Raw genomic sequence first — 23,523 nt, 5'->3', positions numbered from 1 at the left:
ACACAACCACCCCACTTGTTATTGTATTAACATACTCTACCATACAGAGTGTTATTGTATTAACATACTCTACCATACAGAGTGTTATTGTATTAACATACTCTACCATACAGAGTGTTATTGTATTAACATACTCTACCATACAGAGTGTTATTGTATTAACATACTCTACCATACAGAGTGTTATTGTATTAACATACTCTACCATACAGAGTGTTATTGTATTAACATACTCTACCATACAGAGTGTTATTGTATTAACATACTCTACCATACAGAGTGTTATTGTATTAACATACTCTACCATACAGAGTGTTATTGTATTAACATACTCTACCATACAGAGTGTTATTGTATTAACATACTCTACCATACAGAGTGCGAAGACGTACTTTTTATCCATTAAAAAAGGTTACATAGTGAGTGACGCTTTAAATATTAGCAACATCAATTCGACTCTATTTCTCGTATTCGCTCGTGATGATATGTGCACATCTAACTTTATTCTTATAAACTAAATATACATGTATACTGTAGAAGCCCTTCAGTGTTCAAAGTCTAGTCGTACTTAAATCGTCAACTTTATTCCACAATGTGTAAAAGAAGTGAAGACAGAAAAGCACAGATCTAAGTCATTTTCTATGTGAAGGTCCTCATCTCTAGAACAAGAGAGACTGAAGGCCTATTCCTACTCCGGTTTTAGGTGACGAGGTGACCACCAAAACGGTGGTCACCTCATAAGGTGACCACTGACCACCGTTTTGGTGGAATAGGCCTTGAGACTGCCCTGGTGAAACAAAGAAATACAAGTCATGATGTTTGACAAAGGAAGGAAGACAAACGAAGGAGGTCTCAGTGGGCTACAGCAGTACATGGTTCTCAAACTGTAATCAACTGTTATCTGTGGAACCGAGTAATGAGAAACTAAATATAATGCCTCAACTTCTTGCCTCAACTCTTCATTTATGTGCGTGCGCGAGCGTGTGTGTTTTGTTAGTGTGTGTGTGTGTGTGTGTGTGTCTATGTGGGTGGGGGGGGGGGGGGGGGGGGTCACGACCTGAAATGTCAGACAACCACTGGTCTATAGGGACCTCCAGAGTGGGTCTGGGTGGTCTTCTGGCTGTAGGGCTATAAGCAGAGTGGGTATGGGGGGGGTCTCAGAGGGCTGTACAGAGGTGGTCTGTAGTACTCAGGACTGTGAGGCTGTACAGAGGGGTTCTGTAGGTCTCAGAGCTGTAGGGCTGTACAGAGGGGGTCTGGGTGCTGTAGGACTATCAACACAGAGGGGGTCTGGGTGCTGCGGGACTATCAACACAGAGGGGGTCTGGGTGCTGTAGGACTATCAACACAGAGGGGGTCTGGGTGCTATAGGACTATCAACACAGAGGGGGTCTGGGTGCTGTAGGACTATCAGTACAGAGGGGGTCTGGGTGCTGTAGGACTATCAGCACAGAGGGGGTCTGGGTGCTGTAGGACTATCAGCACAGAGGGGGTCTGGGTGCTGTAGGACTATCAACACAGAGGAGGTCTGGGTGCTGTAGGACTATCAACACAGAGGGGGTCTGGGTGCTGTAGGACTATCAACACAGAGGGGGTCTGGGTGCTGTAGGACTATCAACACAGAGGGGGTCTGGGTGCTGTAGGGCTATCAGCACAGAGGGGTCTGGGTGCTGTAGGACTATCAACACAGAGGGGTCTGGGTGCTGTAGGGCTATCAGCACAGAGGGGGTCTGGGTGCTAGAGGGGGTCTGGGTGCTGTAGGACTATCAACACAGAGGGGGTCTGGGTGCTGTAGGACTATCAACACAGAGGGGGTCTGGGTGCTGTAGGACTATCAACACAGAGAAGGGTCTGGGTGCTGTAGGGCTATCAGCACAGAGGGGGTCTGGGTGCTAGAGGGGGTCTCGGGACTATACTCCCACAGTGCTGAGAACCAGTGTGACCACTACAGCCTTTAAGTGAAGTGTCTTTATTCTCAGCAACTTGTTGAACAGATCCTGTGTCTGTCTCCTGGGAATCCTTAACAAGCACTCACACTATCACCTTACAGTCACTGGATACACTGCCTTCAATGACACATACACACACACATGCATGCACATACACACACACACTGGATACACTGCCTTCAATGGCGCGCGCACGCACACACACGCACACGCGCACACACACACACACACACACACACACACACACACACACACACACACACACACACACACACACACACACACACACCTATACTTGTGAGGACATCGAAAAACTTCGGACGCCATCGGAAAATAGCCGAAATACTGCCGATCTACAAGCTCACACTGTACATGTTGTGAGCCTGACACCGACATGTTTAGTATAAATCAGCATAACTCGAAGCCCTAAACCTAACCTGTAAATGTTTAATCCCAAACCCAACCTGAGTCGTTTTTTATTCTAAGCCTAACTACACCAACAATACTTTAACCATAAATGAATAATGTCTCTCAATAATAATGTCTCTCAATGAAGCTGATTCACACACACACACACACGCACGCACGCACGCACGCACGCACGCACGCACGCACGCACGCACGCACGCACGCACGCACAGTGATTGTGTGTGTGTCATGGTAATGTTTCAAATTAACCCTGAGGTTATGGTTGATCCCATCATTACTGCTGATGATTAGTCTCATTTCATTATAGGTTCTTATTAGTGGTAATTGGACCCTCTGTGATGTGAGTCATGTGACGGTGGCTTTTTTTTCCCTGAGCTTTTGTCCTTTTCTGTTCTTTTTTTTGTAAAGATTGACGGGAATTTAAATGATAATTTAGTCCTGCATGGTGATTGATGATTGGATGACGTCTGAGGGGGTTTGTGATTGGATGAGGTGTGATGGGGTCTGTGATTGGATGAGATCTGATGGGGTTTGTGTGAACAAACCACACACACACACACACACACACACACACACACACACACACACACACACACACACACACACACACACACACACACACACACACACACACACACACACACACACACACACACACACACACACACACACACACACACACACACACAGGATACACTGCCTTCGATACACGCCATCGTAAATAGCAGAAATACTGCCGATCTACAAGCTCACACTGTACACGTTGTGAGCCTGCAGAACGCCTGTTCTTGGGTGCATGACAACACACACACACTGTGCATGACAACACACACACACTGTGCATGACAACACACACACACACTGTGCATGACAACACACACACTGCCTTCAAACAGAACGCACACCTCCAGGAAGCCCTGTCCCAGTTACTGTAGTGACAAAAGGAAGTTATGTCAAGAGAGAGAGAGAGAGAGAGAGAGAGAGAGAGAGAGAGAGAGAGAGAGAGAGAGAGAGAGAGAGAGAGAGAGAAGAGAGAGAAGAGAGAGAGAGAGAGAGAGAGAGAGAGAGAGAGAGAGAGAGAGTAGAGAGAGAGAGAGAGTAGAGAGAGAGAGAGAGAGAGAGAGAGTAGAGAGAGAGAGAGAAAGATAGAGATATGAAAGAACAAGAACAGAAAGAGACAATATGAAACAAATGGTTTTATGTGGTAGTGCCAAGTGGACAAGTGATGAAGAGGAGGAGAAAGGACGTAGGGGGTAGTTGTGCATTCAATTAATCGATATGGCAATATATCGATCGACAATCCGTACGATAGGTGAATCGATCGAGAGGCTGCTATACATCGATACAGCAATAAACGGCATGAATTATCTGGGTGACGCAGTGTTGCCAAACATACCTCTGTCTAACGTCATCAAAGCCCCCCTTGCGAGTTGCAATGCACTCCCTTCCCAGACCCGTTGTTAGGATGTTTAGACATTTATTTTAATTTAAAGATCTATGTGGGCCTGAAAGTGCTTTATTGTATTTGTGCAACATGGTCATTATTTTGAATGAACGTTTAATCGAGATTTATCGATATATATCGTATCGTGGCCTCTGTTACGTGATACATATCTATCGTGAGATTTCAAGATTTCAAGCAATATCCACCACTAGTAGGGAGACATGTCACTGCTGTCCTACCACTGACCTCTATTCATTCACCTTACAATAAATAACACAAACAAATAAATACATAAAGTTCATATTAGGGGCGTGATGTTTAAAGGCTTCTAAATGTTTAAAGGTCCTATGACCTTTAAACATATCACATACGATACTGTACATCACACGGTCTCAGTCCAAACATTCTGAAAGCTTATTGTATAATATAAAATGCACCCCATGCCTGCTGTGTGATGCCATCATAACATCTATTTAATCAGATTTATTTAAACAGATTACCCAATATTTTGCATGTCAAAAGGTGGTCTTTAAAGGTGATGTGATATCTATTGGTTGAAAGGGTAAAGCTCTATATTCTTAACTTCTTATCATTGTGTGTTTGTTGTTCAGTAACTGTCTCCGTCTCTCTCCAGCTCTCTAGTAAACAGAAAATGTATTTTCAGGTGTGACACCAATTTCCTCCAATCAGGAGCGAGAACCACCGCAAAGACCATTCATCAGCTTGCGTTCCAGTTCCAGTTGTGTGTGCTCACTTCACTGTGCTCCACGCATAGAGTTATATATAAACTAGAGAGCGGACTGCCCAGCCCTCAGCTTCTCTTCAATGCTATAGAGTGGACTGCCCAGCTCTCAGCTTCTCTTCAATACTATAGAGTGGACTGCCCAGCCCTCAGCTTCTCTTCAATGCTATAGAGTGGACTGCCCAGCCCTCAGCTTCTCTTCAATGCTATAGAGTGGACTGCCCAGACCTCAGCTTCTCTTCAATGCTATAGAGTGGACTGCCCAGCCCTCAGCTTCACTTCAATACTATAGAGCGGACTGCCCAGCCCTCGGCTTCTCTTCAATGCTATAGAGTGGACTGCCCAGACCTCAGCTTCTCTTCAATGCTATAGAGTGGACTGCCCAGCCCTCAGCTTCTCTTCAATGCTAGAGAGCGGACTGCCCAGCCCTCGGCTTCTCTTCAATGCTATAGAGTGGACTGCCCAGCCCTCAGCTTCTCTTCAATACTATAGAGTGGACTGCCCAGCCCTCAGCTTCTCTTCAATGCTATAGAGTGGACTGCCCAGCCCTCAGCTTCTCTTCAATGCTATAGAGTGGACTGCCCAGACCTCAGCTTCTCTTCAATGCTATAGAGTGGACTGCCCAGCCCTCAGCTTCACTTCAATACTATAGAGCGGACTGCCCAGCCCTCGGCTTCTCTTCAATGCTATAGAGTGGACTGCCCAGACCTCAGCTTCTCTTCAATGCTATAGAGTGGACTGCCCAGCCCTCAGCTTCTCTTCAATGCTAGAGAGCGGACTGCCCAGCCCTCAGCTTCTCTTCAATGCTATAGAGTGGACTGCCCAGACCTCAGCTTCTCTTCAATGCTATAGAGTGGACTGCCCAGCCCTCAGCTTCTCTTCAATGCTATAGAGTGGACTGCCCAGCCCTCAGCTTCTCTTCAATGCTATAGAGTGGACTGCCCAGCCCTCAGCTTCTCTTCAATGCTAGAGAGCGGACTGCCCAGCCCTCAGCTTCTCTTCAATACTATAGAGTGGACTGCCCAGCCCTCAGCTTCTCTTCAATGCTATAGAGCGGACTGCCCAGCCCTCAGCTTCTCTTCAATGCTATAGAGTGGACTGCCCAGCCCTCAGCTTCTCTTCAATGCTATAGAGTGGACTGCCCAGCCCTCAGCTTCTCTTCAATGCTATAGAGTGGACTGCCCAGCCCTCAGCTTCTCTTCAATGCTATAGAGTGGACTGCCCAGCCCTCAGCTTCTCTTCAATGGAAGTTGCTCAAGCACCCGGAAGAACGCTCTACCTCCGCATTTTTCTTGATTTGGGCACCACAATTATAGGTTCAATACAAGTAAATTAATACATGATAACCCTTCCACAGTAGTAGCTTTTTCATATTTTCGATTATTTTGCATAATTTCCTACATAATGCCTCATTTGCATATTAAAAAATGTAAAATTTGTAATACAATAGATCATTGTCTTCGTGTAAGTACTCAATTGGGGAAGTTTCATGGTGATAAAAATCTAATATAGGTATGGTTATGCACATACAATTCATAATTAACGTTCTAAATTTGGAGCTCTGGCTCATGGACTAAAAACCAAAAAGAACTGAACCGGTTCCCATTGGGAACCAACCGGTGGAAAAGGGGCCTCAGAGTAACGCGGGTCCCACATGTGGGAACCACTGGTGTAAAAAATGAAACACACTGGCTGTGGAACGGCCTGTGTCAAAGCAGCTGTGTCAAAAGAGCTGTGCAGCGCAGCTACACAGCGCAGCCACACAGCGCAGCCACACAGCGCAGCCACGCAGCGCAGCCACACAGCGCAGCCACGCAGCGCAGCCACGCAGTGCAGGAAGTGTGTTTTGCACAATGTGTTTTACCTGGACGCTGTCCTCGGCTCTCTGAGTGCAATGCATCATGGTAGTGAAGGTGAGCGTGGTGATGAGACCACCCAGGAAGTGCTGAAAACTCATGCTCAGCACCGCCATACCTGAAGGAGGGAGCACACGCGGGGGGACACGGACACACACACACACACGCACACGCACACGCACACGCACACGCACACACACAAAGGTTGATTAAAAACCTGTACATTACATTACATTACATTACATTACAGTCATTTAGCAGACGCTTTTATCCAAAGCGACTTACAATAAGTGTATTCAACATAGGTAGGGAACAAAAACTACTAATCACCAGAAGTCTTTAGTGCATTTTCTGCAAAAACAAGCAACCAAGAGTATACCTAGCGCTAAGGTAAAAGTGCAATATATCAGCTACCTATTTCCTTAACCGGATGAGACAAAATAGCTAAATCAAATGAGCATGAGCTAAAACAATTAAGTGTATCGACTAAACAAGATCCAATAAACAATACAACAATAGAAAACAAACGTTCGTACAACTAGTTAACAACAAGTACAAGTACAAGTACAAGCATGCCTACGATATTTCCTTCAGTAGTGTCTGTGTGAGACAGCTATTTGTATCCTGAAAAAGGTTGAAAACTATATGTACGTAGACATGACTGTCCTTTGTACTCACTCACTCACTCACTCACTCACTCACTCACTCACTCACTCACTCACTCACTCATTCACTCACTCTCACACCGATGGCTGAGGCAACCATGCAAGGCACCAACCTGCACAACAGGAGCAATTAGGGGTTCAGTGTCTTGCTCAAGGACACTTCGACACTAACTCTGGGGGAGCCCGGGATCGAACTGGGAACATCACGGTTACCACAATTTTTTTTAAATAATCTGATGGGGGGGTGTATACTGTATATATTTGGGGGTCCTTGACACAAAACATTTGAGAACTACTGATTTAGAAGGCCATGTGTAGAATAGGCCTCAGGTCTTAATGGGTTAACCTACATGCCCTTATCTCAGTGCTGGCCAAACAGTGAGGACAGTAATAAATATCATTTTTCGAGAAGCATTTTTTTTATTTTTTATAATTTGTTATTTCTTTTTGTAGGTCAATGAATCGACAGAGAAAAAAAAGTCTAATGTTTTATTTTAGACTAAATCAATTAGTCTGATTACTATCCCTTTGAGATGAGACAGACAGACAGACAGACAGACAGACAGACAGACAGACAGACAGACAGACAGACAGACAGACAGACAGACAGACAGACAGACAGAGCCTGCCTGTCTGTCTGTCCTCCGCTAATGATGAATTATTCACTTTAGTAGTCTGTTACACTACGTTTTAACAGCGGGCGACAGCCAGGCGAATTTTCCGGAAGTGCATTATTTGTCAGACTACTGGCGATAGAGGCGATAGCAGGCGAACAGGCCATGGTCGAAAAGTGGGCGGAGGAACGTCGGTGTGTTTGTTGTGAGCGCGTGCTCAGGCATGCCAGAAAGTGACCATCAGCCAAATCGAATAATCGACAGCTCTGCCGATTAATAATCAATATCAATATCAGATAAAACTTTTAAGATTTTATATTATGCACATGCCATGGTCACATAACCATTATATGTTGAGTGCATGCTTTGATGGTTACAGTTTTATAATAATATAATTTGATGAGTAAACCTTTGTGGAGATCTTCTCAGTTCTCATTATATGCTAGTTACTGCCATTCAGGATGGAAAATGAAATCCATTTGGATTTGGGGAGAAGTAGTTTCATAAGGGGCTGGTATGAAGTACTTGATATAAACCGAAAACGTTCAGTTCACTAGTCTACACTCTACTCTACAACTGCCTTCATTTCATCTGATTGTCGGTCTGGCAGGCACTTAACAAGCGATCGTTAACTGTGTCTGTTAGAGAGAGGGGCAGAGAAGAGTGGCTTTGCTCAACTTGATTTATACTTATATTCTCCACTCTGATGAAGGTACATGTTCGATGTATCATGCAGCCTTACTTATTAGCCTATATTTTGGCTATTAAAAGCTTTTTTTTTTTTTTTTTTCGATTTCAGAGACTCCGGCGATTAATCGGAAAATCGATTAATCGGCGGCATCCCTAGTGTGTGTGTGCGTGCGTGCGTGCGTGTTACCTTTCATAAGTTGTGATGGTTCGAGTATGGTGAGCAGAGAGCTCTGGAACACCATGCTGACGGTCCTCAGCACAAACACCCGTCTCATCAGACTGCCGATACTGAGGACACACACACACACACACACACACACACACACACACACACACACACACACACACACACACACACACACACACACACACACACACACACACACACACACACACACACACACACACACACACACACACACACACACACAGTACATATATAACCAATCAATTTTTCATGCCAGATGAGATTATACTGTAGATACAAACTGATCGTTATGTGTACATTACTTTACATTTACTTTACATTCTTACTAAATCACATCCAAGCAGTCGGGAATCACAAATTTAACTAGAAAAGGTGCCCCTCTGGGCACAGGTCTCCACCAGGGCAGGTCAGGTTGTGGCCTCCTGGTGGCGCTATAATAGGCCAATGTGAAAAGGGTGCCATTTCTTCATACGCCTTTGATGGCAATTGATTTGAGGCATTTTATTCCAAAAATGTGTTTTGCAAAAATCAACCTGTTGGTGGCGCTATAACAGGCCAATGTGAAAAGGGTGGGATATATTCCTCAGCCTAGTAAGAAAATGTGTGAAAGATTTCACGTAAATTGCACGCTGCGTTCATGATTTGAGGCTTTTGTTCAAAACGGGGCAATCTTTCAAACTGTGAAAGCCAATTATAGCCAATTAGGATGGAATATGAAATATCGGACAGATCCGACTTGCTCACATGACCATAGAGATACTGTGTAACGATTTGTGAGATTTTTGGACAGAATCTGGAGGAGTAATATCAAAAAATGTGTTTTACAAAAGTCGGCCTCCTGGTGGCGCAATAAAAGGCAGATGCGGAAAATGCAGGTCAAAGGTTTGTCCTTGGCCTCTAGGGAGTGTGCATGCAACGGTGCAGTTTTAGGTAAAACATGTGAAAAGCTGCCTCATGGTGGCGCTATAACAGGCCGTTCTGGAAAATGTGGGGCAGAGGTTCATCGTTGGCATCCAGGGAGTGTGTGTGCAAAGTTTGGCATCGACCGGGTTAACGGTGCCGGAGATTAGCTGGTAACGGACGGACGGAAGGACGGACACACACACACACACACACACACGGACGGAGTGCAAAACATACTCTCTCCCCATGCCTTCGGCCTGGTGGAGACAATGATAATTTGAGACATTGAGAGGACAATACGCACTCTCAATGTCTACACTTGTGGGGACATTTAGACCTCACAAGTATACTGTAGACAACTTAAGTATGCATGAACGCACGCACGGACGGACACATGGAGTAGCACATGTACATTGTAAACAAGTCCCCAGACACTAATTGATCGGTGGCGTTGAGGAGAACGATCCCTGCGGCTTTGACTCATGAGATAATCAATAACCTGAGGAGAGGCTCTGCGTGACCGAGACAATTAATGACTGGTACACACACGCCAGGGATTAACGCTGCCAATCAGACTCCAGTGGACGCCTGCCAATCACAAAGGTGTGTGTGTGTGTGTGTGTGTGTGTGTGTGTGTGTGTGTGTGTGTGTGTGTGTGTGTGTGAGATATAATGTAAATTATATACAGTAGATTAGCACAGATCAGTGCTGGGGGAACATTGGCATTGATCAGAATATATTAGGTATTGAACAATAAACTGCTGAATTGTCTAATCAAGTCATTGTCATATAATCAGTTCCATTCTACTCTGACTGACCGTGAGAACCACTTTTAAAAATGAATATTAAAACACACTGTTGCCATCTACAGTACGAACTGCGATAGAAGGCCAACCCCCTTTTTAATATAAGATAACAGTGATGAGTGTGTCTTTGGGGATGGGATGTGTCTTTCTGCAAGGAATCACACCAGCACAATAATAGTGGCTGATAGAGGAAAATGACTGCTTGAAAAGTTGAAATGTATACATCTATAAATAGAATAGGCTAAAAGTTAGTTTATCTTTAATTAAAAGCAGACATAATTATAGATTGAACAGCCGTCTTTCTAGTAAGAAGTGAAAAAAAAAAAAAAACAAGAGTTGTTTCTGTAGAGGTAAATCAACCTTTCTCCTTCCTTAGAGTGAATCATGGACAACAACAACTCCACCTGCTGCTAATGTTCACAGGTCTCTCTCTCTCTCTCTCTCTCTCTCTCTCTCTCTCTCTCTCTCTCTCTCTCTCTCTCTCTCTCTCTCTCTCTCTCTCTCTCTCTCTCTCTCTCTCTCTCTCTCTCTCTCTCTCTCTCTCTCTCTCTCTCTCTCTCTCTCTCTCTCTCTCTCTCTCTCTCTCTCTCTCTCTCTCTCTCTCTCTCTCTCTCTCTCTCTCTCTCTCTCCATTCAGTGGTAAACCAATCCTGCTACATTCACATGCTAAAGACATTCTGCTGTCCTGCTCTGTTCCCTGACTTCTCAATGACAGCCTTTCATATCCACCTGCCTCACGGGACGCCCAAGCATGCATGTGTGAGTCCACCTGTGTGTGTGTGTGTGTGTGTGCGTGCGTGCGTGCGTGCGTGCGTGCGTGCGTGCGTGCGTGCGTGCGTGCGTGCGTGCGTGCGTGCGTGCGTGCGTGCGTGCGTGCGTGCGTGAGCATGCTAACAAGTCTGAATTAACCCATTAAGGCCGATTCTTCTAAATCAGTAGTTCTCAAACCTTTTGTGCCAAGGACCCCCCTAATTGATGCACAGAATATTTGGCTACTGACCTCCCACCCCTATAAGAGGAAATATTCAACATTTTCAACTCTTGAAATTGAGATTCTTCAAAAATGTTTTAAAATAGCAGATGTACAAACAGGGGCCTGAGCGGTGCGCGTCGTAGGTCTGCATGTTACGTGTCACGTCTACCCACCCACCGTCGACGCAGCATCGGTTGACTCTCTAGGCAATCTTAATATAGGATTCTATATGTCCGATGCCTGGCTACGCAGCCGTCGCTGAGCTGATCAGGTGTGCATAAGACTTTGTTTCATGTGAATAGCAAACGCACAAATCTAAAAGGACACAGATGCTTTCCCGTTTCCCGTGTGTGCATTACGCTTGTGTCAGTGTGCGCACGCGTGCACCTGTGCGGATGTAGTGTCATGTACAAGTGCAAGTGTGTGTGTGAGTGTGTGCATGCGGTTGCACGTGCGTGTGTGCTTTCAGGTTGTAAAGGGGGGTCAGTGTGTGGTCACTCAGCCAGTGCAGGATAAAACCTTCCAAATGAGCTTTTCAATGTGGGACCACAGCCTAGTGCACAGCTCTTTGTGTGTGTGTGCGTGCGTGCGTGCGTGCGCCATGAAACAGAAAGAGAACGAGATATAGAGAATCAGAGAAAAGGGGGAATAGCGAGAGAGAGTGAGACGGTGTGTGTGTGTGAGAGAGACACACACACACACACACAAACAGAGAGAGACACACACACACAGAGAGAGATACAGAGAGCCACACAGTAACAGGTGTTCAGGTGACTCTTACGGATGATTCTAACCAGTGACTCCACACACACACACACACACACACACACACACACACACACACACACACACACACACACACACACACACACACACACACACACACACACACACACACACACACACACACACACACACACACACACACACACACACACACACACACACACACACACACACACACACACACACACACACACACACACACACACACACACACACACACAGTCTCTCTCTCTGCAGTAGGAAACCATTTGGACCATGATGCACTTGGTGAGAGGGTGTCGGGTGAACATATCCATGCCTCTTCAGTGTGAGAAAATGTTTACCGTTCTGCCTCAGTCCTTTACCAGGGAGAAAGGGGTGTGTGTTCATGTGTGTGTGTGGGGGGGGGGGTTATATGAAGATAAAAAGCCAAAAAGTGACAGTGTGCGCAGCATACTGAAACAGAGTGCAGTGCCTTCGGAGGCCTGTATTGTGCAGCCTGGTGTCGGCTTACTGCTCAGAAACCTGGGAGCCAGCGGAGTAGACAATATGACTGACAGATGACACAACACACGCGCGCGCACGCACGCACACACACGCACACACACGCACACGCACGCGCGCACACACACGCACACGCACGCGCGCACACACACACACACACACACACACACACACACACACACACACACACACACACACACACACACACACACACACACACACACCCCCAACACAAACAACAAGGTTAGAATTGTTTCCTAAAACTAATGAAAACTAGTTGTGTGTGGGGGGACCTTAGTTAACAGAAATACAACTTTACCAAATAGCTGTGAATAATGGGTACATTGTGCTCACTTTTTTATTGCACAATACTTTTTATTTGACATACCGTACACGTGTGTGTGTGTGTGTGTGTGCGTGCGTGCGTGCGTGCGTGCGTGCGTGCGTGCGTGCGTGCGTGCGTGCGGAACATGGGTGGTGTGTCTCCTGCAGTTCCCTCACCATACACCTCACACAGGGAGGCCCTGAGCTTACAGTATGTTTACAGTATGCTTACTTTAATTACTGTGCACACACACCCACGCACGCGCATCATATTTGTCTACAGTATTTGTCTCTAGGCTGCTGAAACAACCAAATATGAGCCCTTGATGATCAATAAGGGTTTACCTTATATGATCTTACAGTATTGTGTCTGGTCACACCTTTCAGCCAATAAATACACATGATGGATTACATCATGAAGTACAATAAATACACATGGAGTACATCATGAAGGTACAATACAATAAATACACACTGTCTGCCGCGTACGACACTGTCAACCACCGCCTCCTCCTAAAGAAGATCTTGGAGCTGACAAAAGACCTGGCACTCTCAGACCTCATTGGAGCCCTCTTGAAAGATAGGCGCTTCTATGTTACCCTGAACAACAGGCAAAGTCGCTGGCGACGACAAAAGAACGGCCTACCACAAGGTAGTGTGCTGGCCCCACTACTGTACAACAAACTATACTTTATTGGCAAAAAAAAAGTTGTCCACGGTTGACGGAAAAATAGTGGCACAAGCGGGATACGGTCCAGGGAGGTGTGGGTTGGGAGTCTAATGTTTAGAGGCAAGCCATTGAGGCCGGTGCTGAGATGGGGTGTTCGGCCTGTATTAGAATGTGACAACGCCCAACTCCTATAAAACAACTCCTACTGGGCGAGGCTTCCCTGTAGATATTTCTGCCAGACGCCCTGCCTTGACCATAGAGATTAAAAAATATAGATGCCTCATTGGAAGGCTGTTGGGAATAAGAAATCCACCACCCCACTTCCCCAAAGTGTGAAAATTAATGGCTCCATGGTTTCGGGCCCAAATGAAGTTTGTACAGCTCTTAATGTTAATTTTGCTGCTACTGCCCACCTCTTTGAGGACAGACACACAGGATCTGTTCCCACATACAATGCCAGTATGCATACAGTCAGTCCTGGGTCCCAGTTCTCTATTCAGCCCATTCCCTCTAATGTTGTCCTGGAAGCTCTACAGGCCATCAACATCAGATCCTCTGTAGGTGAAGATAACCTGGATCCCTTTTTTCTAAAATTATCTGCACCTTTTATTGTGGATCACATTGCTTTTATATTTAATTTGTCTCTGTCATCAGGTATAGTCCCCAATGTTTGGAAATCAGCACATGTTGTCCCACTGAATCCCACAAAATTACCCTGTCTCTCAAAAATGTTGGAGTCAATAGTAAATAACCATACCTTGCACACCAGTCAATTCTAAGCCCTCATCAATCTGGCTTTAGAGCTAATCATAGCACGATCACAGCTGTCACCCTAGTTCTGGATCACTTACTCACAGGTTTAGACAAAAACAAACATGCTGCAGCCATTTTTATTGACCTCGCCAAAGCTTTTGACACAGTTCACCACTCCTTACTATTAGATAGACTGCAAATATCAGGCTTTGATACAGATGCCTGCAACTGGTTTAGGAATTATCTGTATGGTAGACGTCAATGTGTTAGGATGGGTGATGGACAATCTGGGTTCCTACCAGTCACATCTGGCGTACCACAGGGTTCCATTCTAGGTCCTATCCTATTCACTATATATATCAATGAAATAGTCTCCTCACTATGTGATTGTCAAATTCATCTCTATGCCGACGACACAATTTTATACTGTACCGCTGACTCCACTGTACTGGCCATTGAAAAACTACAACTCGCATTTAACTCATTACAAAGCTCTTTTATCAACCTTAAACTAACACTTAATGACAATAAAACAAAATTCATGGTCTTCTCTAAATCAAAAAACATAGACTATTCTAATCTCCATATCACCACCACCAATGGATCAACAATAGAAAGAGTCTCGGAATATAAATATCTTGGTATATGGCTGGACGACAAATGCAATTTCAAATACCACATAGATAATCTGGTTAAAAAACTACGTCAAAAAATTGGCTTCCTATACAGAAATAAAGCAAATTTTCCCAGGATCTGTAGAAAACGGATTATTGAAGCCACATTTCTATCCGTACTGGACTATGGAGACATAATATATCGTCATGCAGCTGCCTCCACACTCAAGCCACTGGACTCAGTTTACCACTCGGCTCTGAGGTTTATTACTGGAGACAGCTATGATACTCATCACTGTACCCTTTATGAAAATGTAGGCTGGTCTTCTCTGACTGAAAGACGCAATAATCACTGGTACCTCTTCATATATAAACTCCTGGTCGGGAAATTACCATCATATATTTCTTCCATGTTACATCAGAAACCTAGTCGCATTGTAACTCGCTCCAGTGATTGGCTAGGCCTTCTGGTCCCTTTTGCCAACTCTGAACTTGGAAAGGCTGCTTTCAGCATCGGTGCACCTGAGTCTTGGAATGTCTTGCAACAAGAACTTAAACTTAATACCCTGGCATCAATTGGTCATTTTAGAAATGTACTCAATAACCGTCCATCACCTGTATGTTGCTGTTTTAACTGATTGCTGAATATATAATTGTATTAACGGTTTGTTGTAACTAATATTGTTGTATTACTGTTTATTTTTTCCTGTATGTAATCTCTGCATCATTGTAAATGAGGGGTTCCCTCAATGATCTCTCCGAGAATTTAAATAAAGGTTGAATGAATTGGCCGCTGCAGTTCGTTGGAGCGACCCGTCTCCAGCGGGAGGAGGAAGTCAAGCGGAAGTGCTGAAGGCATGCTGCCACTCAAGTGACTACTGGCCAATCACAGCACGGCTTTTCCCGGGACTTCCGTTTACATTGCCAAAGCAAGTGCCGCTGGGAAAGTGGGAGTCGCGCCTCTGATTGCCCTACCGAACGTCCCCTTCCGTTACATATATACCCGAAAGCTTGGATGGGTTGATTGGATGGGTTAGCGCATGTGCCGTGAGTGCATTATCTTGTTATAATGTCTTTATTGTATTTTATATAGGTAGAGGCCTCGTATAAGCCCCCAGGGCTTCTTGCCTCCTCCTGGCACTTTCCCCTTTTTATTTGTATATGCTTTAATGTATTGCTCTATACTGTGCTAAAAAAAAAAAAAGCATTTGAATGGGAGCAGCCCTACCTGAACTGTGCGAGCAGCAGCCCTCCCAGGGAGGAGCCACAGATGCTGAAGCCCATGGCGATGACTCCGTTCCAGAAGCCCAGCTCTCTGGCCGTCATGTGATGATCCAACAGGAAGAGAGGGAACATGGTCACCGCCCCCTGCTCACCTACGGTACAGAATACAATGAGGGGAGGGGAGGGGAGGGGAGAGGAGAGGAGAGGAGAGGAGGGGAGGGGAGGGGAGGGGAGGGGAGGGGAGAGGAGAGGAGAGGAGAGGAGAGGAGAGGAGAGGAGAGGAGAGGAGAGGAGAGGAGAGGAGAGGAGAGGAGTTGTTAGATAGGCAAGACATGTTTATTTGTACATTTCAACAACAAGGCAATTCAATGTGCTTTACATATAAACCACAGAGCAAAAGAAACACAAGGACATTATTAGAGTTTCTACGGAGCCCCTGAATGGCCATGCATTCAAAATAAGTTTCAGTTTTATGGGTGCATAAATACAAATGCTGCTTGTCCACCTTTCATTGTTTATCCTAGGGACGGAAAGCAGACCTTTCATTGTTTATCCTAGGGACGGAAAGCAGACCTTTCATTGTTTATCCTAGGGACGGAAAGCAGACCTTTCATTGTTTATCCTAGAGACGGAAAGCAGACCTTTCATTGTTTATCCTAGAGACGGAAAGCAGACCTTTCATTGTTTATCCTAGAGACGGAAAGCAGACCTTTCATTGTTTATCCTAGAGACGGAAAGCAGACCTTTCATTGTTTATCCTAGAGACGGAAAGCAGACCTTTCATTGTTTATCCTAGAGACGGAAAGCAGACCTTTCATTGTTTATCCTAGAGACGGAAAGCAGACCTTTCATTGTTTATCCTAGAGACGGAAAGCAGACCTTTCATTGTTTATCCTAGAGACGGAAAGCAGACCTTTCATTGTTTATCCTAGAGACGGAAAGCAGACCTTTCATTGTTTATCCTAGAGACGGAAAGCAGACCTTTCATTGTTTATCCTAGAGACGGAAAGCAGACCTTTCATTGTTTATCCTAGAGACGGAAAGCAGACCTTTCATTGTTTATCCTAGAGACGGAAAGCAGACCTTTCATTGTTTATCCTAGAGACGGAAAGCAGACCTTTCATTGTTTATCCTAGGGACGGAAAGCAGACCTTTCATTGTTTATCCTAGAGACGGAAAGCAGACCTTTCATTGTTTATCCTAGGGACGGAAAGCAGACCTTTCATTGTTTATCCTAGAGACGGAAAGCAGACCTTTCATTGTTTATCCTAGAGACGGAAAGCAGACCTTTCATTGTTTATCCTAGAGACGGAAAGCAGACCTTTCATTGTTTATCCTAGGGACGGAAAGCAGACCTTTCATTGTTTATCCTAGAGACGGAAAGCAGACCTTTCATTGTTTATCCTAGAGACGGAAAGCAGACCTTTCATTGTTTATCCTAGGGACGGAAAGCAGACCTTTCATTGTTTATCCTAGAGACGGAAAGCAGACCTTTCATTGTTTATCCTAGGGACGGAAAGCAGACCTTTCATTGTTTATCCTAGGGACGGAAAGCAGACCTTTCATTGTTTATCCTAGGGACGGAAAGCAGACCTTTCATTGTTTATCCTAGGGACGGAAAGCAGACCTTTCATTGTTTATCCTAGGGACGGAAAGCAGACCTTTCATTGTTTATCCTAGGGACGGAAAGCAGACCTTTCATTGTTTATCCTAGGGACGGAAAGCAGACCTTTCATTGTTTATCCTAGGGACGGAAAGCAGACCTTTCATTGTTTATCCTAGGGACGGAAAGCAGACCTTTCATTGTTTATCCTAGGGACGGAAAGAAGACCTTTCCCAGATGACCTGAGAGGTTGAAGCTTTATAGGCCGACATTAAAAAGGCCAATATATGCTAGGCTAGGGTATGTAGTTTAAGATCCTGTTCCAAGATGTTCCAAGAACCAGATGCACTGATGCTGAAAGCATTCTTTCCCAGTTCGGATTCGGCACGAGGAACCTGAAGGACTAGCCATTCGCTAGAGCTAGTTAGAATACGACTAGGGTTCTGATGTTAGAATACGACTAGGGTTCTGATGTTAGAATACGACTAGGGTTCTGATGTTAGAATACGACTAGGGTTCTGATGTTAGAATACGACTAGGGTTCTGATGTTAGAATACGACTAGGGTTCTGATGTTAGAATACGACTAGGGTTCTGATGTAAAATGGATGTAATAGTGGTAATTTTCCAACCAGGGCTTTGTAAACCAAAGATTACCAATCTGCCAATGTCGTGTCTGCCACACGCACCGCACCGCACCGCGCCACGCCACGCCACGCCGCGCGTGCGCACACACACACACACACACACACACACACACACACACACACACACACACACACACACACACACACACACACACACACACACACACACACACACACACACACACACACACACACACACACACACACACACACACACACACAAAGAAGCAGCACAAGCTGCATAACAGCACACCTACAGTAGGCCTATTCCTGGAAAGTGTCAATAATAGATGTTTAATATCCAGAGTTACTGTATAAAATGAAACAAAAGGAAAGGAGAAAAGAAACAAAAAACACAAATAAATAAATAAAATGCAAGAACTTCGGCAGATGAAACAACCCTGACAAAGACGTCTCAGTCAGAATAAGAAAGCTTTTTTTTGTCAGACAGGCAGAGAGACTCTGTCGGCCCGACGCCGCGACGCGGATCGCGTTCTGCTGCGCGTTTAATGTGAAATATTCAGCACAGCCGACTAGGCTCCATTATTATATTAATAATGGACAACGACTTCACACGGACTGAGAGACACAGAGGAGCTGCCTGAGTGACAGCTCTGTTCCCACAGTACTGCTGCTGTCACAGTGAGAGAGACAGAGCACGAGAGAGAGAGAGAGAGAGAGAGAGAGAGAGAGAGAGAGACATTTAATCAAGCCTGTATTATCTTTACACTCAAACAGCCATAAGGACATTCCTACTCGTTCAAGAAAGATCCCACTAAAGTCCATGCTTTAGACACCCACAATAATATTAAAAACCACATTCCATCGTCTTTTTTTATAGAATATTAAAAACACATTCTATCTTCTGCTTTTTTCCCCCCTTCTTCCTCTTAAAGAGACAAAACTGGTGACACTTGATCAAAGCTACACAAGACATTAGACATCTCCTTGTCCCCCACATCTCAAGACATTAGACATCTCCTTGTCCCCCACATCTCAAGACATTAGACATCTCCTTGCCCCCCACATCTCAAGACATTAGACATCTCCTTGCCCCCCACATCTCAAGACATTAGACATCTCCTTGCCCCCCACATCTCAAGACATTAGACATCTCCTTGCCCCAAACATCTCAAGACATTAGACATCTCCTTGCCCCAAACATCTCAAGACATTAGACATCTCCTTGCCCCAAACATCTCAAGACATTAGACATCTCCTTGCCCCCCACATCTCAAGACATTAGACATCTCCTTGCCCCCCACATCTCAAGACATTAGACATCTCCTTGTCCCCCACATCTCAACAAATTCTTCTAGACAGGAAATAATGTTATAATTTGCAAACTGAGACGATCTGCTACCAGCCCTTTTGCCATGAGTTCAGCTTTGACTGACCCTGATCCCTGGATTTTGTTCCTCCTTGAAAGCCAGATACTCATTGTTACCTGCCCGATCAAAAGGTTAAAGGTATCTTCAGTGATTTCACTTAATTCAAATATCACTTTTCTTTTTCCTTTTTTTGTGATAATCCTCCCTACTATAGAGTGTGCTGACCATATAAGGAGTTCCACTTCCTCCCTGTCCCCACTTCACCCCTGGGGTCAAAAAAAGCTTATGTTTCGTTTTTGGCTAGAGGTCCCAGCCTTCATCCAATCAGGATGAGAGGGGCCTTCCTCCAATCATGATCGAGTGGGTGCACGTGCTGTTGGCCTGTTGCACGTCCCCCCCAATGTAGAGCGTGTGCATGTGCACATCTTGTTACCGGGGCAGACCGGGTTTTTTTTTCAAATCACCAAAATCACTGAATGCTCCTTTAAGCAAGAGAGAGAGAAATAAGAATTAAACATTAAAGACTGTAAGGTAACAGAGAAACAACCATAACCGAGACACAGAGCTAGGGAGGAGGCGGGGCTTCAGAGACACAGCTAGACACAGCCAGAACCATATAAGGAGAGTTGCGTCACATCCGTTCACTTCATCGGGACTTGTCTTCTACATCAACCACGTGACCGGTGCTGTTTCTGCCCGGTCATTGACGCAACTCTCCAATAGAAGGCTCTGGACACAGCTAGGGAGGAGGTGGAGCTTCAGAGACAAAGCTAGGGTGGAGGTGGAGCTTCAGAGACAAATCTAGGGTGGAGGTGGAGCTTCAGAGACAAAGCTAGGGTGGAGGTGGAGCTTCAGAGACAAAGCTAGGGTGGAGGTGGAGCTTCAGAGACAAAGCTAGGGTGGAGGTGGAGCTTCAGAGACAAAGCTAGGGTGGAGGTGGAGCTTCAGAGACAAAGCTAGGGTGGAGGTGGAGCTTCAGAGACAAAGCTAGGGTGGAGGTGGAGCTTCAGAGACAAAGCTAGGGTGGAGGTGGAGCTTCAGAGACAAAGCTAGGGTGAAGGTGGAGCTTCACGCTGAAGGGAGATATTGTTATGAGGTTAGTGGAGGGGAAACACAGCACTGGCACACTGAGAGAGAGAGAGAGAGAGAGAGAGAGAGAGAGAGAGAGAGAGAGAGAGTATTTCCTTATTTCCTTATCCATATATTAGATTTGTATTTGTATACAATAAGTGACGCAAAAACTCTAATCACCCATAGTCTGAAGCCCTATATATCATACTTTGTCGTACAACGGTGTTGATGCAAAAATAGCAGATCGTCTCTGTCGGGTGGAAACCTCATACGTCCAAAAAACCTTTCAGGGTTAAAATTAAAAAACAGCAGCACCTAAAATATGGACATACAGTAGGAGCGGTTTCTGCCCAACAACAACAATATAGCATGGGTAACGGAGGATATTGGGGTCATGACCCCAGCATGTCCTTACTGCAAGGGGCTATAGAGATCAGAGCAGATTACTGAGGTCACTCTGCTGCACAACCATAGTTATAAATAATACAGACGGCAACGGATTTCCCCTCCCGTCCACTTGCACCGAGTTGCTCACCCAGCGCATGAGGCGTTTTCACCCCTTCTTCCGGGTTGGAACAGAGTGCATTCTGGGTTGGAATTAAGCCATACATGAACAAGCACTGTGCGCGCATCTGTGTGTGTGTGTGTGTGTGTGTGTGTGTGTGTGTGTGTGTGTGTGTGTGTGGAGCCACAGATGCACACACACTGCACTAGGGATGGAACAACATGAACATTCCATGTGATTAACGACATTATCGTGATAAGGAAAATATGCTTAAAACTTAAAACTTAAAATTTAACCACTTGAACGCCCAACATCCCAATTCTGGGATGTTGGGCTGGGATCCCAATTCTTGTAGATCAACCATAAATAGCCGATCTACAAGTTCACAACGTGTTGTGTAGATCGGCTATTTTTGGCGATTTAATTTGTGTAGACTGAGTGAAGTAAGAGCATACCAAATGCGCTCTTTACAGATCCGTTTTATCAAGTACAACAGGTTTAAGTGGTACTGAATTACAGATCCGTTTTATCAAGTACAACATGTTTAAGTGGTACTGAATTACAGATCCGTTTTATCAAGTACAACAGGTTTAATTGGTACTGAATTACAGATCCGTTTTATCAAGTACAACAGGTTTAAGTGGTACTGAATTACAGATCCGTTTTATCAAGTACAACGGGTTTAAGTGGAACTGAATTTGTAACTCAATAAAAGCTAATTCATCCTAGTTTATGACGGAGTACAATTTCACAATAAATAACAATCTCGATTTATCACGATAAATGATAATAACGATTATCGTCGCATCGCTTCAACACAGACAACACACACACGGATACGAAATCTTGGCGATTAATTGTCTCTCAAATAATTGAGAGATAAATGTGTTTCTGTCGCTGAACACTGGAACATTATGCAATTTCTGTTTGGCTTTGTAAACGAAGGCCTAAAAGCGCTTCATTAATCGAAAACAAAAACAATCGAATAATGACTTAGGCCCAAGCCACACGAGAACGGCTCGGGCTGTTAGCCGCGCAAGTTTGTAAACGATATAAAACTTTCCAGCGTCTACATTGCGGTTATGTTAATTATGCATGCTGTATACACGAGACCGGTAAACTGCCCCGGATTCAAGAGAAAGCTGTAGTACACATGGCCGGCCTGTAGATGGCCATGTGAATGCATACAGTAAATGTAGGAGATTATATTCGGGGCGCAACACCGCTGAATGTCAGATAATTGCTCGTTAATACATTGATTCCACCTGCTGCCTGCACAGCGCTAAACATTGTGCTTAATCTGCAGCTAGTTAACAAGATAAATTGCACATAGGCTATAGGCCTACAGGCCGTTTATCGAGGAATATGGACAGTAAACGATGGGTTTATCCTACCAGGGGTCTCTCAATGCAAAGCCGGTTTGACGTTACACAAAGGCTTTGCCCGCCGATTTTGGCTGCTTGCTTGCAAAGAATACAATTTAGAGAGCAAGTTGAAGCATGGATATCACCTTCAGAATGTTTAATTTCCACCCAAGAAGACGAAGCACTTTGACGAGCTGAGTGAGTCCATGCTGGCTGTTCTGTGCACCTCGCAGAGGGACCTGCCTGGCTGTGCTGCCTATCTTAGATATAGCCTATGATAATCTATTCTACACTACACCAATATAGTAACAATAATGCAGATTATCCGTTTTTTTCTTGTCTTCCCAGATTGGTAATCACCATAATTTATATCTGTTCTCCAAAAATACCTCATCTACAAGCTCATGCATGCGGGCTGCAGATCGGCTATTTTTGGAGAAGAGATTTATAGACATTATGTCCAAATATAAAATAGCTGTGATACTTATATGTAAGTGGTTATGGTGAAATAAACCATTAACACTGGTTAGTTTGGAGGAGGCGCTGTAGAGCGCTGTAGAGCTGTCTACGTAACAAGCTATAAGTCTGTTTAAAATACTTAGATAGTATTTTAAACAGACTTATAGCTTGTTACGTAGACAGCTCTAGAACTGCACTTTATGTAGTCATAGCACTTTATAGTACACATGTATAATATATTATATAGTATAGTATGTATAGTTTACATAGATACTCCACTGTTACGTTAGTTTACGCATGATTCATGATAACTACATGATAACTTTTTATATAGTGATGTATGCCATGCTTTTGTTATTGCTTAATGTAAATCGCTCTGGATTAAGAGCGTCTGCTAAATGCCTAAATTGT

At 44.6% G+C, this 23,523-nt stretch overlaps 1 protein-coding gene across 2 annotated transcripts in view; it reads right to left on the bottom strand.

Moving 5' to 3' along the window:
• Nucleotides 1-23,523, bottom strand: part of mfsd3 (major facilitator superfamily domain containing 3) — a 44,835-nt gene that overhangs the window by 5,131 nt on the left and 16,181 nt on the right. For both annotated transcript variants that reach the window (XM_079516084.1, XM_079516083.1), the window contains exons 5-7: nt 16,138-16,285; nt 8,577-8,677; nt 6,429-6,538 (exon numbers count right to left, since the gene is read on the bottom strand). In XM_079516084.1, coding sequence (XP_079372210.1) covers nt 6,429-6,538; nt 8,577-8,677; nt 16,138-16,285 — 359 coding nt within the window. The remainder of the gene's footprint in view (nt 1-6,428; nt 6,539-8,576; nt 8,678-16,137; nt 16,286-23,523) is intronic.

This window comes from Electrona antarctica, assembly GCF_951216825.1.
Source record: "Electrona antarctica genome assembly, chromosome: 12".
NCBI classification, from domain to species: Eukaryota; Metazoa; Chordata; class Actinopteri; order Myctophiformes; family Myctophidae; genus Electrona; species Electrona antarctica.
This window is presented reverse-complemented; position numbering and strand designations above follow the sequence as displayed.